Raw genomic sequence first — 22,391 nt, forward strand, 5'->3', positions numbered from 1 at the left:
TCATTATAGCAATCTGATACTGCTACTGGTAGCCTGTTTTTAAAAAAGTGCAATCAATGATTAGGATTAAATAAATAATAATAATAAATTAAATTTTTTACAAATAAAAGTTAAAAAAATTTTACATAACACTTTCAAGATATATGCAATCGTTTTTGTTTATCTACTAATCACTCACTTTCTGTAGTCAATGTATTCACTAGACTGCAGTGTGCATGTGCATATGCGCACACACTGCATCTAATGAAGCTCCATCGAATTTCCTGAATGATGACATCTTGCTTCTCATTTCCATGGGCAGAATCTTCCACAGCTCAGTCAATATTTATGATGCCTTTTGGCTGGAATGATCTGAGTTTGAATTGTGTCTACAATGTGAAGAACCTTTTTAAAGGCTTGACATTGAAGATGAGTAAGTTGGTTGATCTCATTGGAGGCAAAAGAGTTTTTCCTCCTGGAAACTTGAGTATTCCATCTTGCAAAAATAATCAAACCATACAGACATGCACTGACCTCATAGTTTAGTTGCTTTTGCTGTTAAAAAAAAAGATTATGAACTGTTTTGATACCATTAACTGCACTATAATAATATATGTGTAATTAAGTTTAGAAATGTATGCTGTGCCAAACAAAACTGCCTACTAAATTAAAACTATATATTATACTATATCTAACAAAAATTTTAATTAGCAGTATTATACAATATTTCTAGTTAAAATATAAACTATAGCTTATTTTTTACAGACACATGCCAACTAGCAGCTTATTGATTCCATGATTTTATTATTATGTAACGTATTATATAAGCATAGAAAGATCTGCACAGAGAATAACTTCTTTATTTACTTTTTTTTTTTTTTGATGATTAAGTTTGCTACATGCTATATATATGCAATTTAATATGTGTTTAGCAAAGTTTTAATGAAAAAAAAGTTTTAATTCATTAAGGAAATTATGGATTGGAGTTAAGAAAAAAAAAGGTTAAGTTTTACTGTGCTTCTGTAATCTTCAACATAAATAGATTTCCATAATAATCTGTCAGTTTTAAGGTATAACATTTTTATTATATTCAGTTTAACTATAAACAACTGTTTCTTTTAAGTGTTTATGATTATTATTGTTTAGGTTTTATTGTTTTGAGTGTTTATTATTATTATGATTTATATTGTTAACCTTCATGATACTTTTATTTTATTGTTGCACTTATTTAGACTTACAACTTTGGTTATATATGTTAATAAAGAAATTTAAAGGCTCATTAACAACTCACTGGTTTAAAATAATAAATTCATAAAATAAAATAAATAAATAAATAAAAAACAAACCTGAATATTTTAATCCAATATTTACCCTAACAGTAACAGCAGCCTTTTCAAGGATAAAGATTACAGATAAACAGTCATTTGAACAAGAGCATAGAATATCAAGAATGCAAATATCCAAATGTTTTGACAATGCTCTGTGGGTACTGTTAAAGGTGACCAATTGTTTTTGTTGATTTAAATACAAAATTACAATTTCCAAGATATTTGAAAGTTTTTTTATATCCATACTTCTTAGGCCAGGAATGCCCGTAAAACATAAGTAGATTTCCAGAATAATCTGTCAGTTTTAATGTTGACTATGTTATTGTTGATAGTGATGTTGTCTCCCTTGTGCAGGGCACCAAAGTGTACAGAGGATTTGAAATTGGAAGTGATCACTATTTAGTCTTGAGCAGGATAAAATTGAATTTTATATTGAAAAGAATAACATGTAAGAAAGTTTTAAAGCGAATAAAAGTTGAGCAGCTCTCAGATGTGAACTGTAGACTAAAATACACAAAGATTATTGAAGAAAAAATGAAAGAGTTTGAGAACAGGAACCAAACTTTAGAGATTCAGTGGCAAGCCTTGAAGAAAACCTTGATTGATTCAGCCAGAGAGGCATGTGGTGAGGTTGTCTGCGAGGATAGAAAATTCAGAACTCCATGGTGGAGACAGGGGAAGTTAAAGAGGCAGTAAAGGAAAAGAAGAAAGCATATGAAAAGTTTCTGGCAAATAAGTTCAGCTTGTGCTCTTAGAGAATACAGAGACAAATGTAAGAAAGCTAAACACTGTGTAAAACTAGCTAAACAAAAGTCATGGGAGGACTTTGGCAAGAACATAGAAAATAAATATCAAGAAAGCGGGCAAAATATTTTGGAGGTTATTGAAGAAGCTTAGAAATGGAGGAAAGAGTACTGTAAAAGGAGTTAGAGATGATAAAGGTGACATGAAAACAGGAGGAAAAGATATCCTTGAAGTATGGAGTAATTACTTCGAGAAATTGCTAAATGAAACAAGCAGTGATAGCACAGTGGTAAAAACAGGCATACATCAGGAATACATATCCATACCTGAAGTAGAAAAACCATCAAAGGCTTAAAATGTGGAAAGGCAGCAGAAGTAGATGATATTCGACCAGAAATGCTGAAGGTATGGTGGTATAAAAGTCTTGCAATGGCTGCACTGCATAGTTCAGAAAGCCTGGACAGAGGGACGAATTCCCGATGATTGGAGTAGAGCTCTCATAGTACCCATATATAAAAAGGGAAATAAAACTGAATGTGAGAATTACAGAGGTATTTCACTACTGAGTGTTCCTGGTAAGATATATGCATAACTGGTAATTAGTTTACGGAATTAACAACGCATATAAAGTATATTAATTAAAGGTAACTTTAATGAATAACTTCTATATTTCGGCAATGTCACATTGCCATCTTCAGGAAAATAAAGATATGCTATGTGCACTCAGGAACCAACACAAAGCAAATGAGGAAGAAAGCAAGAAACTAATATTGTTCCTAAAGTCCTAATGGTGCCCTCTTGCAGGCTAATTTGGTAGTCTTGGCAGTTGGGCTGAAGTTCTCATAATGAAAGTCTCCCAAATTTGGGGCAGTTTCATGCACCCCCTCCCTATTCACTAATGTCCCACTCAAAGAAACCCTTGAGCTCATCCAAGCCAAGTTTCCTCCCGATATCTCAGCCCTATTTCAGTTCACAATGAACTCAGGTTATTTCGTTTGGCAAGGAAAGTTCTACAAACAGATAGAGGGGACAGCCATGGGTTCACCACTTTCCCCACCGTTGGCCAATTTCTTTATGGAAACATTTGAAGAGAAAGCCTTAAACTCCGCCCCACAAAAACCCACTATTTGGCTTCGTGTGGATGATGTGTTTGCTATTTGGCCACATGGCTCAGACACACTCCACTCCTTCCTAACACACTTAAACAACCAACATCCCAGAGTCCAGTTCACCTTAGAAAAAGAGGAAAACAACACCCTCCCCTTCCTAGACACTTTAATCACCCGCCAGCTTGATGGATCTTTGGTTTTCTCTGTTTACAGAAAACCCACCCACACTGGCAGATACATTCACCAGCAATTCCCCCCCCCCCCTCACAACAATATGGGGTGATAAAAACACTATATAACAGGGCAAAATTAATCTGCTCAGATGACAAGGTCCTGACTATTGAACTAAACCACATCCTCAACACTTTCTTAGCCAATGGCTATAACCCCAAAAAAATCCAAAAAATACTAAAACCTGTAAACCACAACCCCTCTCCACAATAAAGATTACACCAAGTCTATCACCATCCCCTACATCCAGGGCACCTCTGAAAAAATAACCAATATCCTCAAAAAATATGACCTTACTTCCTGTTACAGACCATATAAAAAGTTGGCATCCCTTATCCGCTCTACCAAAGACCAACCACTTCCCCTAGACCTACCTGGTGTATACCAGGTCCCTTGCAGCTGCAAATTGTCCTACTTTGGCCAAACAGGCAGAACAACAAATATCAGGATTTCAGAACACCAAGACTACATCCGGTTTCACCAGTACAGCCGCTCTGGGCTGGCAGACCATGCCTTAGATACCCACCATAAAATTCGTTGGAAGAAAACAAAAATAATCCATCGCAGCAAGTTTAAATACGAAAGATTATTCAAAGAATCTTCAGCAGCTCTAAAAAACATTCCTAACCTCAACAAATTTGGGTGCATGAAACTGCCCCAAATTTGGGAGACTTTCATTATGAGAACTTCAGCCCAACTGCCAAGACTACCAAATTAGCCTACAAGAGGGCACCATTAGGACTTTAGGAACAATATTAGTTTCTTGCTTTCTTCCTCATTTGCTTTGTGTTAGTTCCTGAGTGCACATACCATATCTTTATGTTCCTGAAGATGGCAATGTGACATTGCCGAAATATAGAAGTTATTCATTAAAGTTACCTTTAATTAATATACTTTATATGCGTTGTTAATTCCGTAAACTAATTACCAGTTATGTCTAACCAACGTATAAGTCTTACTACTAGAATTAAGATATATGCAGGTATATTTGAGAAACGGTTGAGAAGAATTGTAGAAGAAAAGCTTGGTGAACAACAAGCTGGTTTCAGGCCAAATACAGGCTGTCAGGATCAGATCTTCACTTTACAACAAATAGTGGAGAAATCATGGGAATATAACAAAGATCTCTATTTGAGTTTTGTAGATCTGGAAAAGGCATATGATAAGGTGCCAAGAGAGAAGCTATTCAATACGCTACAGTTATATGGTGTCAATGGGGCATTATATCAAGCAATACTTAGTCTTTATTTGAGTTGTAAGTTAGCAGTTAGAATTGAAGGAAGTACAAGAAGATGGTTTAATGTTAAATCTGGTGTGAGACAAGGATGTACATTATCCCCACTGTTATTCATTATCTATATGGATCACATCATGAAGGAAAGTGGTATTAAACATGATATCAAAATTGGAGATGTTAATGTCAGCTCTTTGCTTTATGCGGACGATGTTATACTTATCAATAAGTATAACATCGTCCGCTATGAGTCTGCAAGATTCCTCGACTAAATTGAATAACTGTTGTAATAGATATGGTATGAAAGTCAGCAATAAAAAGACAAAGACGATGAAAATAGGCAGAATCGTTGAAAATGTCAACTGCATTGTGAATGGAGAACCTGTGGAACAAGTAAAACATTTCAACTACTTAGGCATGATTTTTAGTGAAGATGGTAAATTAAATATGTAAATAGACAATAGAATCAATAAAGTTGCTATAATAGGAAGTCAATTGAATAAATTCATATGGAATAAGAGAGAAATTAGTCGGAACACTAAATTAGCTTTATACAAGACAGTGTTCAAACCAGTTTTAACTTATTAATCTGAGAGTTGAGTCAGAAGTAAAACACTTGACCAAAGACTAGAGACCACAGATATGAGAGTCCTGAGAAAGATTGGAGGCATGAACAGATGGCAATATGATATTAAAAATGATGATATTAGGAAAGAAATTGACATTGTCAGCATCCAGGAATGCGTTAGCAGAGCTAATCTCAGGTGGTATGGTCATTTAAACAGAATGGGAGAGGAAAGATTGGCAAAACAAGTGTTCTCTGCCAGGTTGGCAGGAAAACGATATAGGTGGTTTGATAGGGTACAAGGTGCCTTAGACGACAGAAATATAAGATCTGATAATATTGGAGTCTTGACAAGTATCAGACTGATCTAGAGGAAAATTGTAGATAGGAAGTTAGTAATGATGTGAATTTTTCATGTATTACTATCATATCCTGTACACCCCTTGAGGGTACATGGCAGGAATTTGGTGATGATGATGATGATGATTTTAATTATATTCAATTTATGGAGTCAACTACCATTTAAGATAAAAACTTTAATAATGAGATCCACATTTTGACCTTTATATTAAAGGCATCTTCAGGAATTTTGTATACTGCTATACATAGCAGTATACATGTCTGCAAGGAGATGTGCTTTGCATTATGGGAGATACTGAGACAAGGAGTGATGAGAGCTTGGTCCACCTTTGCTACAAGTTGCCAAGGGATGTACCACCTTACCTCAGTCCCGAAGATATTTTCAGGTGCAAACTTGGTTTGCTTACACTTGGATAAAAGATTAAACTAAATTTATTATTATCATCTTCAGGAATATATACATCTAATATATACATGATTACATTTCAACAACTAGCAACATACCATAGTAAGTGACATCACTTAACTAGACTTAACACGTCTGGCCTTGTGGTTAATAAATAATCACATAGAAATAAAAAATTAAATTAAAACTTTTAATAAAAAATCCAAGTAAGATTAATAAATAATTACCCGAGTCTGTCAGCATTTTCTTATTAATGACGTTTCTTGCACCTTATGTTTAGTCTTGATGCTTTATATCATTGTAATCATTCACTGGTTTGATCTATGATATTTAACTAGAGTCGTTCTATAATATATTAAAAAAACCTATTATCTCCAGTTGGCATTTTGAAGTTATTTTTACATTAAAGTTGCCATTCATAGTCCAATACAAACACAAAAATTCATGCTACCGTCCGACACAAAAACTAGGAGTCATCAGCACCCTCAAACACAGAGCCCTAACAATTTGCTCCAATGAACAAGCTCTAAACCAAGAATTTGAAATTATTAGCCAAACATTTGTAAAAAATGGTTACAGTAAAAAAAACAGTTCACAAGATCCTCCATAAAAATGTCACTAAAAGCAAAAAAGATTACAAGAATGCCATAGCAATACCTTACGTAAAGGGCATTTCAGAAAAAATTGAACATTACTTAAATACAACATTAAGACAACCTTCAAATCCCCGACAAAAGTAAGAAATTTACTTAGCTCTTCCAAAGATCCTCTTCTGTCCTGCCCCCACCCAGGGGTTTACAAAATTCAATGTACCTATAACCTACCTAACATAGGGGAAACAGGACAACACCATCCCAATCTGAAAAGATTAACACAAATGCCACATTAAATACCTCCACTGTGGTAAAACAGGCCTATCAGACCACACACTCTAAACATGCTACAGAATTGACTGGAAAGGCACGAAGTCCCTACACCGCACCAAAACCTGGTTTGAAAGAAAATTTAAAGGAGCTTGTGAAATTCCAAAACATCATCCAAATCTGAACAGAAATGATGGATTAGTTAGTCTAAGAATGTTAAGGACCCATCTTCAACCCGTATAGCATCCAGAACAACCCCAAACAGAAGAAAATCGCAGTACGAGAGGATTTTAATAATTGTTTAATGTGGTTCCATTTTTATTTTATTTTATTTATATATTTATTTATTATTTTTATTTAATTTTATTTATTTTTTATTTTTTTCCCACCAGAGATCAGGCTAGGGTAAATGATTAACAAACATTTAGATTCATCTTACTTTTGTATAGTGTAGTGTCATGTAGCTTGTATTTTATACATATGGATTTTTCCTGATTATACCTCATTACAGAGGTCGAAACATCGAATGTTACTTTCCTAATGTTAAGTAAAGTAATTATTCTAACACACGTGTTGGGTCTCCATAAATTCTTCACTATGAATAGTTATGAACAATTATTGACACCATACATGCAGATAGAGATTAGTGTAAAATCTGTTAGTCTAAAAAATGCTATACTTCAAAGGACAGATTATCCTGGGAATATTCCTATACTTTACAAAGCACTCCTGACCTAAACAAGTATGAATGTAAGAAACTTCTGGGAAACTATAATTCTTTCTCAAGTAATTAACTATGAGTACTTTATTTCAGTTATGAATGATTAACCAGGTTTGACTTATAAATCTTTTATTGATTAAAACTGAATGTTATCCTGACATGTTTCACTGCCAACAGCATCTTTAGGAAGATATTTAACACCCACCCACATGTACACAAAACCTCGAACATTTCCAGCACCATTATTTCTATAAATTGAAACTTACTGGATTGACATTTTAATCACACATATCATTAGGCATACCATGCACAGTCTGAACATCATTGTGCAAATTCTTTATGTGATTGCTGACATAAGAGAGGTTGCAAATGTTACATACTCTAATAAATGACTTCCAGATGCCACAAAGTTCTTGGTTTCTATTTAATATGCTATGTAAGTGAATGACCCTAGATGACTCATTGAATAATCTGATGAAAGTATTCTCTTCTAAGAAAGGCAAGGCATGGAGAAAGCTTGCCAAACCATGTGATGTTCTATCAGGTAACCGAAACGTTTGTGAGGTTTTCATAATAAAAATTGATACATTGTTGATTAATGCATGTGGGATCCATTTGCTTAGATTCTATGATTTTCTGAGTCGATGCAAGTGTAAATGAATTGTTTCACCACTCACGTTAAACATTTGTGAAAGTTCTTGACACATTAATGTTGAATTACATTCAACAGCAGCATGTAATTCTTCATTATAAGTAACGGAAGGGTCTTCCTGAATGTGGTGCATCTTCAAGTGATTCATCACCAGAAACAAATTTTTTAAACCATTTTTGCACAACACATTCTGCTACCACATCTTTTCCAAATGTCATACATATCTTACAGGATGCTTCTGAACCTTCAAACTGAGTTTAAATTTGCAAAACAAATAAGCCCGAATCACACCAAGTTCAACTGACATTTTAAAAAAAGGTTCAAAGTCACAGAAATTGAATACAACCAAATTAGAGCATACTGATTGACTGATGCGTATCTGTTCCTTATGACACATTTAAAAAATTGCACCCTGTGAACCACTACAAAATAAAACAAGTTCATTGCAGCAAACTCTACTGAAAACCACACAAATGTTTTTGGTTACCTGATACAAGGATGCATGCTATGGGTCTGCTTCTCTTTTCTCCAGGATGTTTGTAGAATTTACTACTGTCTTTAGGGAGAATGTAGGAAACCATATAAGGTGTTACCTTTGTTTAAGGTTATTCTGATGACAGCTTTTAATAATTGAGCTATTTTTCAATTTACAAAGTTTCCTGCATTTTCCTAAAAACAGCATCCTGTTTTACAAATTCAGGAGATATACAAGATTCATTGTTCTTTCAGAAAGGTGCATGTGGGTCAAACTGGGTGAAGTTTTGAAATTTGTAATAATAATAATAAAAAGGACATGTAGATGATCTGAAAATAAGAGAGAAGAAAAAAACAGACTTGTAGCACACATCCTCATAGAACATCACATAAAGTATCCACACTAAATAGCAACCAAGGACTTATATTTCATGACATCTAGAAGTCCTTAATTAGTGTATGTAAAATTTGCAAACTCTCTTATGCTAGCAATCACATACAGAGTTTGCACAACAATGTTCATATACTGCACGTTAATGATACATGTGATTAAACTGTCAAACCAGCATTTTTCAGTTTATAGAGAAATAACACTGTTGGAAACGATTTTTTTTTTGTTTGTATTAAATATCTTCCGAAAGATACTGTTAGCCATAAAGCGAAATATGTCAGAGTAACATTCAGTTTTAATCAATAAAAGGTCTACAAGTCAAATGTAGTTAATCATTCATAGACTAATTCTGTGTGTAAATAAAAATAAATAAATAAAAACCTGGCCATCTTTGATATTTGAATGTTTGCTTGATATTCCTTACTCTTGTTATGGATCAAATTACTTTATTTAACCACCTTACCGGCCATTATGGATCAAATACGCTTCATATCCATCATATATTTCAATGTAATATCAATGGTATTACAATTTTAATATGCACTTCGTATCCATGATAATTTTGATGTCTTTTGATATCTGTTAACTTTTGCCCATACTGACAGCCTATTTAAATCGCCGTTATCGTGGTTAATCTGTTTGTCTTTATCCTTGAAAATGCTTCAATTATTGTTGGGCTAAATATTGGATTGAAATATTCCATTTTTAAAAAAAAAATCGATGTTGTTAATCAGCAATTAGTTAATACGCTCTTTATTAACATTTTTTGATTATTTATCTTTTGCACATAACATACACACAAACATATACATATGTTCATTTTTATTGTTTTTCAGAGCGACTCCACAAATTTATTCTAGAACGATGTGCCAGCGCCAACCGTGTGCCACTTTGTATTAATCCTCATTCTGCAGCATTCAAAAGTTTTGCCAGGTATGATATACCTATTTCAAATCTTATATCCCACTACATATATTAAAATATTCTGTAATTTGATATAGAATGGAACACAGAATAGAATTCACCATAGAATATAATGTGATCTAGTGAATAGCTGTAGTGCCAAACATAAAGATAATTTTCTTGAATGGTCGGCAGTATCAAGCAGAGTGGGAGTGCACAAATATTAAATTGGGGAATTGGACAATGAGACTTATTTGTTGGCTATGAACACAGAGGAGGTTCCACCAAGGAAGAAGTGGAGGAATTTTTTGAGTCATCAGAGGAGGTAGCTGGCATAAAGGACAAGTTGGTTACTTCTTGGATATCTAAAACACATTTGGAAATGTATACTAGACCTAGAAATGTTTTGAGAAAATTTAGAGGGAAAAAAAAGCAAAGGTAATAATAATGGGAAATACCTGCTGGATTTCTGCTTAAGACATGGGCTGGTCATTATTACTAATACTATGTTCCAGCATAAAGATATGCACAAAGTCACATGGATAGAAGACACAAAAAATAAGAGAAATCTCATCAACTGTGAGTAATATCTCTGTGCTGGTTCAGGATTATAAGGGTATTGAAATAGGAAGTAATTACCATTTGGTTTTAGGTAGGATAAAAAAAATATCACATTCAAAAGAAAAAGAAAAATACATAAGTAACAATTCTCAAAATAGAGCAGCTTTCAGAGGTGAAATGTAGACTTGTATGTACAAATATTACATATGAGTATGTAATGTTTGGATGTATGAGTCTACCACCTCTGGAATACAGGGCCATCAGTGTGTTATAAAAAATGGCTTGTAATCTGTTCATCCCAAAGTGGATAACTTTACATTTCTCGACATTAAACTGATATCTGTTAACTTTTGCCCATACTGACAGCCTATTTAAATCGCCCTGCAAGCTCTCCACATTGCCTTGATTAACTATTACTCTATCTAATTTTGCATCATCAACAAACAATTGAATATCTCCTTTCAGGTTATTTCCTATATCATTTATGTATAAATTAAACAGCAATGGTCCCAGGACTGAACCTTGTGGCACCTAGTGTCTGTCACATAGGTTAGAGCAGTAACCTCATTATGACGATACAGCAATCCCTCGATTAGTGTGCCTAATGCGTTCTTTAAAACAGGCGCATTAATCGAAAACGCACTAATCAAATATAATAACCTATGGGAAAATGTATAATTCGTTCCTCAGATTTCTTTTTTGACCCTTAATTTTTTTTTATAAAAGAATTAGGGTATGTCTCAGGGTCTAGTTAAAGGAAAATCATGAAGCTGAAAGACAATAAAACATATTCAGAATATAAATTTATTATTCTTCTTCTTAACAAAGAATTGAGCTAAGGTAGTTTGGCAGGCATTTTGTTTCTTTTTTTCATACAACCGACGGTATGGCCCTATTGCCTCTTCTACTCTTCTGCAAATTTTACTGCTTCTCTCTTCATCAGGGTCAGCCTCTAAGCATTGCTGCTTAAAAACTTCGATTGTACGAAAAATATTTTCAAATTGTTTCTGTGAAATCTGTTTTGGCTGACTATCAGTAGTTACATTTTCTTTATATTCTTCAAGATCTTCCCGCTGTGCATCTAAATTTAGCAGGTCGGAATCACTCAATTCTTCAGAATGAGATTTAATTAACTCTTGGACGTTATCATTGAAGGGAGAATGGAATGAAGGACGTATGAATTGGTTGCCAACATGCGAAATCGGGTGTTGAAATGCGAAATAGATAAAATTTCCCACTGTTATACAAGCAAAATAGTTACCACTTTAAAAAAAACTACAACGATCATAAAAGAGAAGTTAATTTTCCGATGTGTAATAATAAACAACTCATCCCAGAAGATGGATTGATTACCTTATTATCAGAATGGATTCTGCTTTTTGTGACATGCGCAGACATGTTGAAGAGTCTCGAATCTGTGGGCATACTATAGCAGACGACATAAATTTTGGCGGTAAAAATATGGAACAATGTATACATAGTGTACATGGAAGTAGTGTAGTATGCTTAAAAATAATTTTGTAAAATGTTTTAAATCGGTAACTAAATTATTTTATTCTGGTGAGTGATTTTTTAAAATAGTTAGCCATAAAAATGTATAGATAGAAAATTTTAAAAATCTGTAACATTTATTTTTAAGATGTATATAAGCGCACTAATCGAATTTTAGAGGCTCACTAATTGAATTTTGGTATCGAAAAAAAAAAATGACGCACTAATCGGGTGCATTAATCGAAGTATTACTATATATGCTTGTAAAGTGGTCACTCAGTAACACAACTATTTTATCCGCTTCTATCTCCTCGTGACCATCATCACTCATAAGGTTAATCTTCCATAGGCATTCTTCCTCTTACTTGCCACATAACAAAAGAACTCTTTGGGATTTTCTTTGGCCTGCTTGGTTAAAATCTTTTTATAATCTGATTTTGCCTTTCTTGCCTGAGCCTTATACTGTTCATGAGTTTGCTGGTCATCTTTCTCTTTATATACCTTCTACAGCATTTTCTTCTGCAGCTCATGCTTAATGATATTACTCATCCATCTAACTCCTATCTGATTAACCCTCCTTACCCAAGGTATACAATTTAATACTGCTTCCTCTAGATGACCCTTAACTATATGCACCTTTAACATCCTAACATCCTTACCCTATAGTGTTTTATGCCATGGTACAGATTTAAGCTTCTTCCTAAGCATGTCGTACTCACCTGCCTTGTAGTTCCACAAATACCTCTTCTTGATAGAATATTCCTCGTGTTTTACAATTTCCCAAGTCAAGTCTGCATGGTCACTTTCACCAATTAGAGGCAATGTTGTCAACTTGGTTATGAATAGCTCTTCTGATCCTATGATGAGGTCCAATACTCTCCCACCTCTAGTCCTCTCCATCCTTTCTGCCATGTGATCTTTCTTCCTTCCAGTTATATCTCCATAGTTGAAGTCCCCCTCCCATAATAATCACTCGACCTGTACTTATTAATTTGGCAATGCATGTCTTCCAGATCATCTGTGGAATTCCCTGGCTTATAGCAACAACCAACTGTATATTTTGTCTTACTGGTCTTAATCTCACACCAGATTGTTTCAAATGAACAAGCACCCTTCTGCCCCTCTCCTATTCTTTTTGGTTGCAATTCATCTGCTATCATCAGCAGTACTCCTCTTCCTCCCCCATCCTATCTTCTCTATCCTCCCTAAAATACTAAACCCTTCACATTCAATCCTTGTTTGGCAAGATTGCACTGATCAATGCCAAAAACTTGTCCCTCTTGTTTCTGATACTGCTGGCATTAGTATTGGTTGGCAAATAAGTTCGTTAGGTTTATGCGTTAGTACAAGTTTACGCGCTTTGCCTGTCGCTATTGCGCAGTTGAAAGACGACATTTCACATAACCTTTCAGTGAATTTTCGTTTGGCCTACTTCAGTTGCATGTGTGTAACATTTTTAAAAATGGAAGGAAATAATACACATTACTGGCATATTTTGCTTTTTTATTTCGAAAAAGGCAAATGAGCTGCAGAGACCCATAAAAAAATATGCAGCATATATAGGGATGGTGCCTTAACAGAATGCATATGCCAAAAGTGGTTTGCCAAATTTCGTTCTGGAGATTTTGATGTCAGTGATGCACCGGTTGCCCGACCGAGGTTGATTCGAGTGTTGTGAAGGATGTTGTCGACAAAAATCCGTCACAAACAGTGCAGGAGATTGCTGCAGTACTGAATATATCCCATACAAGTGTTGAAAACCATTTGCATAAGCTGGGACATGTTTCAAACCTCAATGTTTGGGTGCCGCATGAATTGACTGAGACCAATATGACTGCTCGCATATCCATCTGTGATTCGCTGTGACATTGCCAAGAAAACGACCCATTTTTGAAACGGATGATTATGGGAGATGAAAAATAGGTCGTGTACGATAACATGGCACCTAAAAGATCATGGGGGCACAAGAGTGAACTGCTGTAAACAACCTCGAAAGTGGGATTGCACCCAAAGAAGATCATGCTCTCTGTGTGGTGGGATTATAAAGGTGTTGTCCACTATGAGGTGTTACCGTCAGGCAGAACGATTGATTCAACTGCCTATTGCTCACAGTTAACGCGACTGGCCCGTACAATTAGCACAAAACATCCTGAATTGACAAATCAGAAAGGAGTCGTCTTTCACCACGACAACGCCAGACCCCACACATCATTAACAACCCAGGGTAAATTGTTACGTCTTGGCTGGGATGTTTTACCGCATCCTATGTATTCGCCAAACCTGGCACCTTCTGATTACCACTTATTCCGATCATTCCAGAATTCTCTAAATGGGAAAACCTTCGCTAATGAGGAGGCTGTCAAAAGACACCTGGATCAGTTTTTCGTCAGTAAACCTGAGGAGTTTTATGAACACGGCATAATGAAATTGGTGGACAGATGGCAAGAGGTCATTGATAAAGAGGGTTTATATATAACTGACTAGTATGTATTATATATATTAAATAAAATGTGTTTCATTCCACTCTGAAAAACCGAACAAACTTATTTGCCAACCCAATATATAAAAATGGCAACATTCTTTTCTTCCCCCACCCATCTTTACTTTCTGAATTGTCTAACCTATTAAATATTTTTGCTTGAGAGACCAGATTCCTCACTTGGTCATTCTCACACTTACTTGCTTCATGGTTGTCTTCACACAAACTCGCCTGCTTCCACCCTAATTGCTTAAGTTTCTCTGAATTTGCACATCAGCATTCTTGGCAAACAAAGCTCTCTCCAGACATCTAACACTAAAACCATTCAGATGTAGTCCATCCGCATTGTACAAATCCTTCTTTCCATCCATCAAACAGTGACCATAGATCCACAAATTCTATATCATTTCTTTCTCACAATCTATGTATAGACTCATTGGCTATCAGTGCCCTCCTCCTCAGTTCGCCTCTATCAGAGACGAACTGAGTGGTAGGAGACTTAGTCTTCACTTTCTTGCTCTTCAGTTTTGCCTCCTCTAACAACTCCTTTACATCCTCCCTCATAGAATACTTCTCGCCTCTCAGATCATTGGTACCAATCATTTCCTTTGATTTACCTTTTTTGCATCTGGACCCAGGAAACACGATTTTTCATATTTTCATTAAGTACTTCCCCTGTGTATGGAGACTCTGATTATTGAGTCTCCATACATAGTTTTCTCCTTTACTTGTTTTTCTTGTTTGTTCAATCTGTCTTTATTATTCTTTTGGATCACCTGCTTCTTTCTTTTTTCAGCCCTGCTTAACTCTTGCTGCTTCTGCAGTTTTTCAATTTTATGCTTTGTTCTATGAAGGACAACATTTAAACGTGCTATTTCTTTATTCATATCCATTTCATTCTCATCTATTACCATGGCTGTACATTTGATATTATTAATATCATTTATCATCTTATCATCAGTATTTGTTGCTTTCTCGTCCCTAACAGACACTTACTTTTAAAACACTTAATACATATTCTCTCTCCAGTTTCAACTTCCTTCCACATATTCTTTAATTTTCTCAATGCATACATTTTGCATACACTGCACTGAATAATATCCCACAAATTCAATTCAACATGGTCTTTGCTGCCATTGTTTGTCACATTGGTGCCATGCCGAAAATATCACAATAAAAATGTTATAAATATACTAATACTCTAAATACTAATACTATGAAAATCATCAGAAATTTTTCATAAATTTTCTGATGAAAAAAACACAACAAAACAAATTAAAATCATTAATTTCATACAAGCGCTAAATTACACTACTCACAATATAACCTCGAACCCGATCCATGATAAAAAAGATGGTAAAATGTTCTGTTGAAAAAGTCCTGAAGAAATGGAACAAAAAGTGCAGTAAAAGGAATCTGAGATGATAAAAAAAAAAAAAAGGCAACATTAAACTGAAGATAAAGATATCCTAGATGTCTAGAATAATTACTTTGAAAGATTTCTTTAATGAAACAAGAAGTGACAGAATTGTGATAGAAAATATTTAAGAGAAATGTAATTACACATCAGTACTTGGGGGTGGAAAATTCCATCAAATGACTGAAATGCAGAACAGTAGCTAGAGTAGATGATATCTGACCAGAAATGCTGAAATATAGAGGTGTAAAAGTAGAGTTGTTGCACTGCCTAATTCAGAAGGCGTTGAACAGAAGGTCAAATTTCAGATGATTGGATTAGAGTGCTTACCCATCTGTAAAAGAGGGGCACTATGAGCCAAGTATTCTAGATAAGATTATGCAAGCATATTTGAGGCTAACGAAAATTGTATAAGAGAAATTGGAGCAAGCCATAAAGGATTGTCACAACCAGATTTTCACTTTAACACAAAAGTTGAGAAATCTTGGGAAATAACAAAGATCTGTATTTAAGTTTTATAGATCTGGAAATGGCATATATAGCTTATGTGTATTTTGCAATTCAGCACTTAGAATTGAAGGAAATACAAGAAGATGGTTTGATGTAAATTCAGGTAAGATTGGTGGATAATATCCATACTGTTATACATCAGTGTGGATCACAGTATGAAGGAAAGTGGTATTTAAGCTTAAGTGCAAGATTAGAGATGTTAATATCAGGCTTTTTTACTTTATGCAGATGATGTTATAATACTCTTAAATAATTCCAGTACAAGTCTACATGATTCCTTAACTAAATTGAGTAACTGTTATAACAGATATGGTATGAATATTGACAATAAAAATATCATCCTTTTGGAACCTGTTAGTTAGATATTCCTATTTGACATCACTGGATGACATATGGTCAGTCCTTATAGGGTCTGGTAGTGAAGCCTTCTGCTAGAAGAAGTGGTAGGGACTCAGATATCCTTTCCACACAAAGTTAGTAGGATAATCTCAAACATCCATGCCCATTGTGGATTCAAACCCATAGCCTCTTGGTTGGAGAGCAGACTTGCTAACACATAGGCATCCAGCTAGGCCAGCTGGAGAGTCTGTAGAACAAGTAAAACCTTTCAGCTATTTAGGCACTATTTTTAGAGAGGATGGCAACTCGGTTAAGCATCAAAGTTTATTTTGCAACTACTATGTCTGCTGTGTTTATAAATGGTAACTGTTAAAATTATAATTGACAGCAAGGTCCTTTTTCAAAGGATCTTTTGATATGCCCTTTGAAAAAATAAATTACATTTGAGTGGTGAGCACTAGTTATTTATATTACCTAGATAAGTAAAATTGATAAAATATGGGAGATACTCTTGATATGACTATCGATTTCTTCCACGTTAATCTTTTGTCTGTTAAGACACCACATCATCAGATTTTATATTTTGATCTTTAAAGACACTTCTTACTGCATCAGTCCACCTACACCTTGGTCTTCTGGGTCTTTTTTTCTGCTATCCTAGTAAAAAACTTGTTTTTCTAACCTTTCCTCCCAGTCTGTTAAAGTGACCATACCATACAGCCTAGCTCTTCTCACACAATTCTGAATGCTGACTATATCAAGCTACTTCCTAATATTGATGCCATCTGTTCACTCTCCTGATCTTTCACAGATCCCACATAAATGTGATCTACAGTTTGATCAAGTATTTTATTCCTAACCTAGCTCTCTCACATTAATAAGTTAAAATTGGTTTGAATACTGTCTTGTGTACAGCAAATTTAGTGTTTTGACGAATTTCTCCCTTATTCCTCCTTTCCTTATTCATTTGACTTCCTACCATACAACCTTTTCTAATTCTGTTGTCTTTCTTTTTATAGTTTGCCATCTTCACTAAACATTGTAACAGGGAAGTGTTTTATTTTCAGCCTACATTGCTTTTACTTTTTTTATAGCATATTTAGTATATCCATTTATCACTAGGAGGAGGAAACCTCATGAGCCTTTTAAGGAATCGCAGTATGGTGGCTGCTCTTCTAAGCACGACACCCAGACCAGTACCTAGGTCGTCTGCGGACGATTTGGTGCCCGCACGTCACACCTGAATGGTGCTGCGTAGGAAGCAGCTGCCGCATAGTCTCAACGGCTGCCTTGATGCTTCCGTTCTAGTGGCCTCATCGCCAGAGCGATCGCACCGTGACGGTACGAAAGCAACTCCGGCTAGCGCTGCCTTTTAACGCGCGAGGCACGAACGGTATCGTTGCAGTGGCTAGACGGGATTCTGACTTAGAGGCGTTCAGTCATAATCCCACGGATGGTAGCTTCGCACCACTGGTCACTCGACCAAGCACATGTACCAAGTGTCCGAACCTGCGGTTCCTCTCGTACTGAGCAGGATTACTATCGCAACGACTAGTCATCAGTAGGGTAAACCTCACCTGTAATCTTTATCATCAGGTTATGCTCTCCTACAGTATACATTTGCATCAACCTTGAGGTTCATACCCCTGATTAGTACTCAATCACAATAGTCAACTGCAACCATACTGATTTCCACTACTGCTCATTCTAGTGTTCTCTTACAGTATACAGTTGCATCAACCTTGAGGTTCATCACCCCTCATAATACTGTCTCTCATTATACTATTTCATATCACTAGTGCCCACTCCAGTGTTCTCTTATAGTATACAATTGCATCAACCTTGAGGTTCATCACCCCAACTTCACCTATTACAATATCAGTTCAGACACTCTTGCTTTAATGACCTAAAGGCCATATTACTTGCCACTATTAATTATTCTACAGACCTATATAATTCATGCTCTCACTCTCGTCAAAAGATGCACCAGCCTGTGCTGGGCCACTAGAACTTCTCCTGAAAGGCTCTAAATCACTCCTGTTTTCACCAATCCAATCTATGTTCATTTCCTTAACCTAGCTTAGAATTAACTTACATACTAACTTAAAACTATTAAGTTAGATTCCCCCTAACCCTATCAATGAACAAAAACATCACCATATCATAAACTTTGCTCTTTATTCTTTTTGAGCCTTTCTGCATATTTATCTAGAGTAACTCATAATTAGATGTGTCAACTCAGAGAGTTCCACAATCCGCAATCACATGAGAGGCCCAATGCCAATGAGTCGGGATAAAAGACAGATTCCCTACGTTATATGCTCATAGGGGAGCAGCGAGAGCCTTTAGGGCACTCTCACCTCTTCCCAACCACAGACAATGGTAGTCAGATAGCCAAAATTCCCTACGATAAAGCTCGTGTGCGTAGGTGCACGGGTGGGATGGCAATTCCCCACGTTAAGAGCAGCATTTTTCAGTAGTAACATCCCTACTGATCATACTCCTTAGGCAGTCTCTGTCTGAGGCCTGCCAGACCTGCGTATTATCACTAAGTGACTACAGGAATTATCAAGTGTGCAAAATGCACTCACCAGGCTTCCCCTGGTGATTTACAGCAGCCATCAATGGACTCACACCAACGAATTATGCTACTGAAAAGGAAAATCAAAATGATGCCTTTACAGGACATCTGGAGGCCACTTCTCCACGTCAAGTGTTGCTCAAATAGCAATCACCTTCGGGACCTCTCTGTGAGGCCAGCCGGACCCGGTGTGGCGTGAGCTGTCTCCGGGAATTAACTTCTGTGAATTAAGCACTCTCCCATCTCACAATAGATTTTGCCAGTTAATCTTCATTCAAAATATAATCCTGCTAGATAATTATAAATTTCTCTTGACAATTGTGCTTTATGCACTCTCCTATCTCACAATATACAATTAAAATTGGCTGTTTATACTTTACTCATTTATTATCCTGTTATTTTTTCATTAAAATTACTCACAATCAGTAATTACATGTCCACCTCAATGAGAGTCATGTTTACTACCACCGATCACCCACGATCTTAATTGATATTCTTTCACTTAAACATTCAGAGCACTGGGCAGAAATCACATTGCATAAACACCTCTCAAAAGCCATTTCGCAGTAGGCTTTGTTTTAATTAGACAGTCGGATTCCCCTGGTCCGTGCCAGTTCTGAGTTGGCTGTTAGTTGCCGGCCGAAACGGTCGCGCCAGACGGGCCATCCGGCGCGCCGCGCAGCTGAGGCATTCCACGAGAAGGCCCCGACGCTGGTCCGGGCTCAACCGTTCCATCACTGGACAGTTTCGCCCAGTCCCGGTGCAGTGCCATACCCGCTTCGGACCCCAGCCCAACCGGCCCAGTCCTCAGAGCCAATCCTTGTCCCGAGGTTACGGATCCGTCTTGCCGACTTCCCTTACCTACATTATTCTATCGACTAGAGGCTGTTCACCTTGGAGACCTGCTGCGGATATGGGTACGGTCCGGCACGAAAATCACACTCTCTCCCTCGGATTTTCAAGGGCCGACAGGAGTGCTCCGGACACCGCAGGAGGCACGGTGCTTTATGGGGATAGCATCCCTATCTCCGGACGAACCGATTCCAGGGAGCCAAACCCTTACAAAGAAAAGACAACTCTCCCCGGGACTCCCGTCGACTTCTCCGAGTTCGGTTGCGTTACCGCACTTGGCCCCAGAGGGGCCGATCTCCGTGTCCGGGTTCGGGAATATTAACCCGATTCCCTTTCGGTTTACCGGCGGGACCAGCATCCTCACCTTCTTGTGGTGCATTAGTAGGTATCTACTTGGATACTGAATTAATAAGTATGGGCTGGCAATTAGAGATTTAGCCAATAAAATTATATTCTTATTGACTTAAACCAAAATAATGTGATGGCACAACTTCATACAATTTCATGCTGCTAGTGTGCCTCCCAGTTAAAAAAAAAGGCCACTGTTGTTTTTGTCAGGGAACCAAGGCAAACAACAAAAATTCAACTACTGAAATAAATCCCAGCTTAGCATTGTTCAAGATTGGCACCATCAACATAAGAAGAATCAATGAAAAAGAAATGAAACTATCACGAGAATTGGATAAGTACCAGATTGACATAATAGGTGTTACAAAACAAAGAAGACAAAAACAGGTGAGATCTTTCTAAGCAACAAATACAAGATGCTATATTTAGGTAATAACAGTCAGAAGGATAATGATTAATATAAAATATGAGGATAATCTTCTTGAATGGCAGGCAGTATTCAGTAGACTGATGTGGAATTGGACAATGAGACTTACTTGTACCTATATTTCCACAGAAGGTCCTGCTAAGGAAGAAGTGTAGAATTTTTCGAGTCATTAGAGAAGGCAGCTGATACAAAGAAAAAGAAAACGTTGGTCCTTCTTTGGAGATCTAAACAAAAGAGTAGGAATATATGAATGCAATGTCATATAAATGGGCACTGATTATAATTGAAAATTGTTGTACGAGCAGATTGTCATAAAGCAAAACTTCATAAGGCAGAATTTACTGTGCTTGGGATGTCCTTGAGAAGTTTACTGACCACTCAGCTAAACATGTCCTAGAAACAAACAAAGTTAAACTTATTGCCAAATTTCTTAGATTGAAACTGGCAAAATTTAAACAGCCAACAGAGAAATTTCACTTTCTAATCATTAAATGACTTTGAGAACAGCCAGCCACAAGCCAGTGTAACATAAGCAATCGACTACAAACTAGGGATGACAGTATCAACCACAAATAAGTGATATCAGGAGCCTTTTAACTCTGCACGATGATGAAATCTTGCTATTTAGCAAAGGTCTAAAATTTGCTATAGCATCTAGACCTTATACTTCTCATAAAAAAAGTATAAGGTTTCTCCCAACTATCATAGCCGAAAAAATATGATTAGAAACTTCTAACATTTTAAATAATACTAAAACAATAATTAGCAACCTCACCAAAAATGAATTGGCAGCTGTGAAATCTTTAAAAGCAAATTAGGATATTATGATTCCCAGAGCCGATAAAAGGAGTGTACTCTTATTTTAACTGAACACCTCACTTTCATTTGATTTCAGTTGATTCATTCAAACAATGAATCAACTATTTCTTTTTTCAGTAATTTAAACAGTTTAAGTAATCCATTTGAGTAATTCTACTGCTTTCTTTTTAATTTGATTAGTTTGGTTATATTTCACAGGTTGATAGGTTTGTAACCAACTAATCAGATTAAAAAGAAAACAGTAGAATTACTTAAATCAGTCACTTCCTGGCTCAAAGACACAGTTAAAAAACTTCTGCACTTTGCTCATTCTCAGAGAATTTACAGTTTGCCTAAGATTCATAAGCAGAACATGCTGCTTTGGCTGATAGTTGAAGGTATTTGACAGATCCAGTTATCAACTGGCATCAACAATCAAAGAGTGGGTAGATCATTCCTCCTATATAAAATGCACACAAAACTTTCTGTGCTTTTTCCTACTTAAAAAAGTGATTTATTAGTCAATTTTGACATATCTGCCTTTTTCACAGATTCTTCAGTCAGTGACACAATTCTTTTATATGATGAATTCCTTCTTGAGATCATGGCACCCATTGACCATGTACTA

General features: G+C 36.1%; 1 protein-coding gene across 4 annotated transcripts in view; it reads left to right on the forward strand.

The window, feature by feature from the left end:
* The window catches only part of nmo (serine/threonine-protein kinase nemo), a 362,063-nt gene that overhangs the window by 290,190 nt on the left and 49,482 nt on the right, over window positions 1-22,391 (forward strand). For all 4 annotated transcript variants that reach the window (XR_016549577.1, XM_090406022.1, XM_090406024.1 and 1 more), the window contains exon 9: window positions 9,894-9,990. Coding sequence is in view for 3 of the 4 variants with exons in the window: in XM_090406022.1 (XP_090262148.1) it covers window positions 9,894-9,990 (97 nt within the window). In the remaining variant the exon portion in view is untranslated. The remainder of the gene's footprint in view (window positions 1-9,893; window positions 9,991-22,391) is intronic.

The sequence above is a fragment of the Typopeltis vanoorti genome, chromosome 16 (genome assembly GCF_054136105.1).
Source record: "Typopeltis vanoorti isolate ZY-2024b chromosome 16, IOZ_Tvanoo_1.0, whole genome shotgun sequence".
NCBI lineage: Eukaryota > Metazoa > Arthropoda > Arachnida > Uropygi > Thelyphonidae > Typopeltis > Typopeltis vanoorti.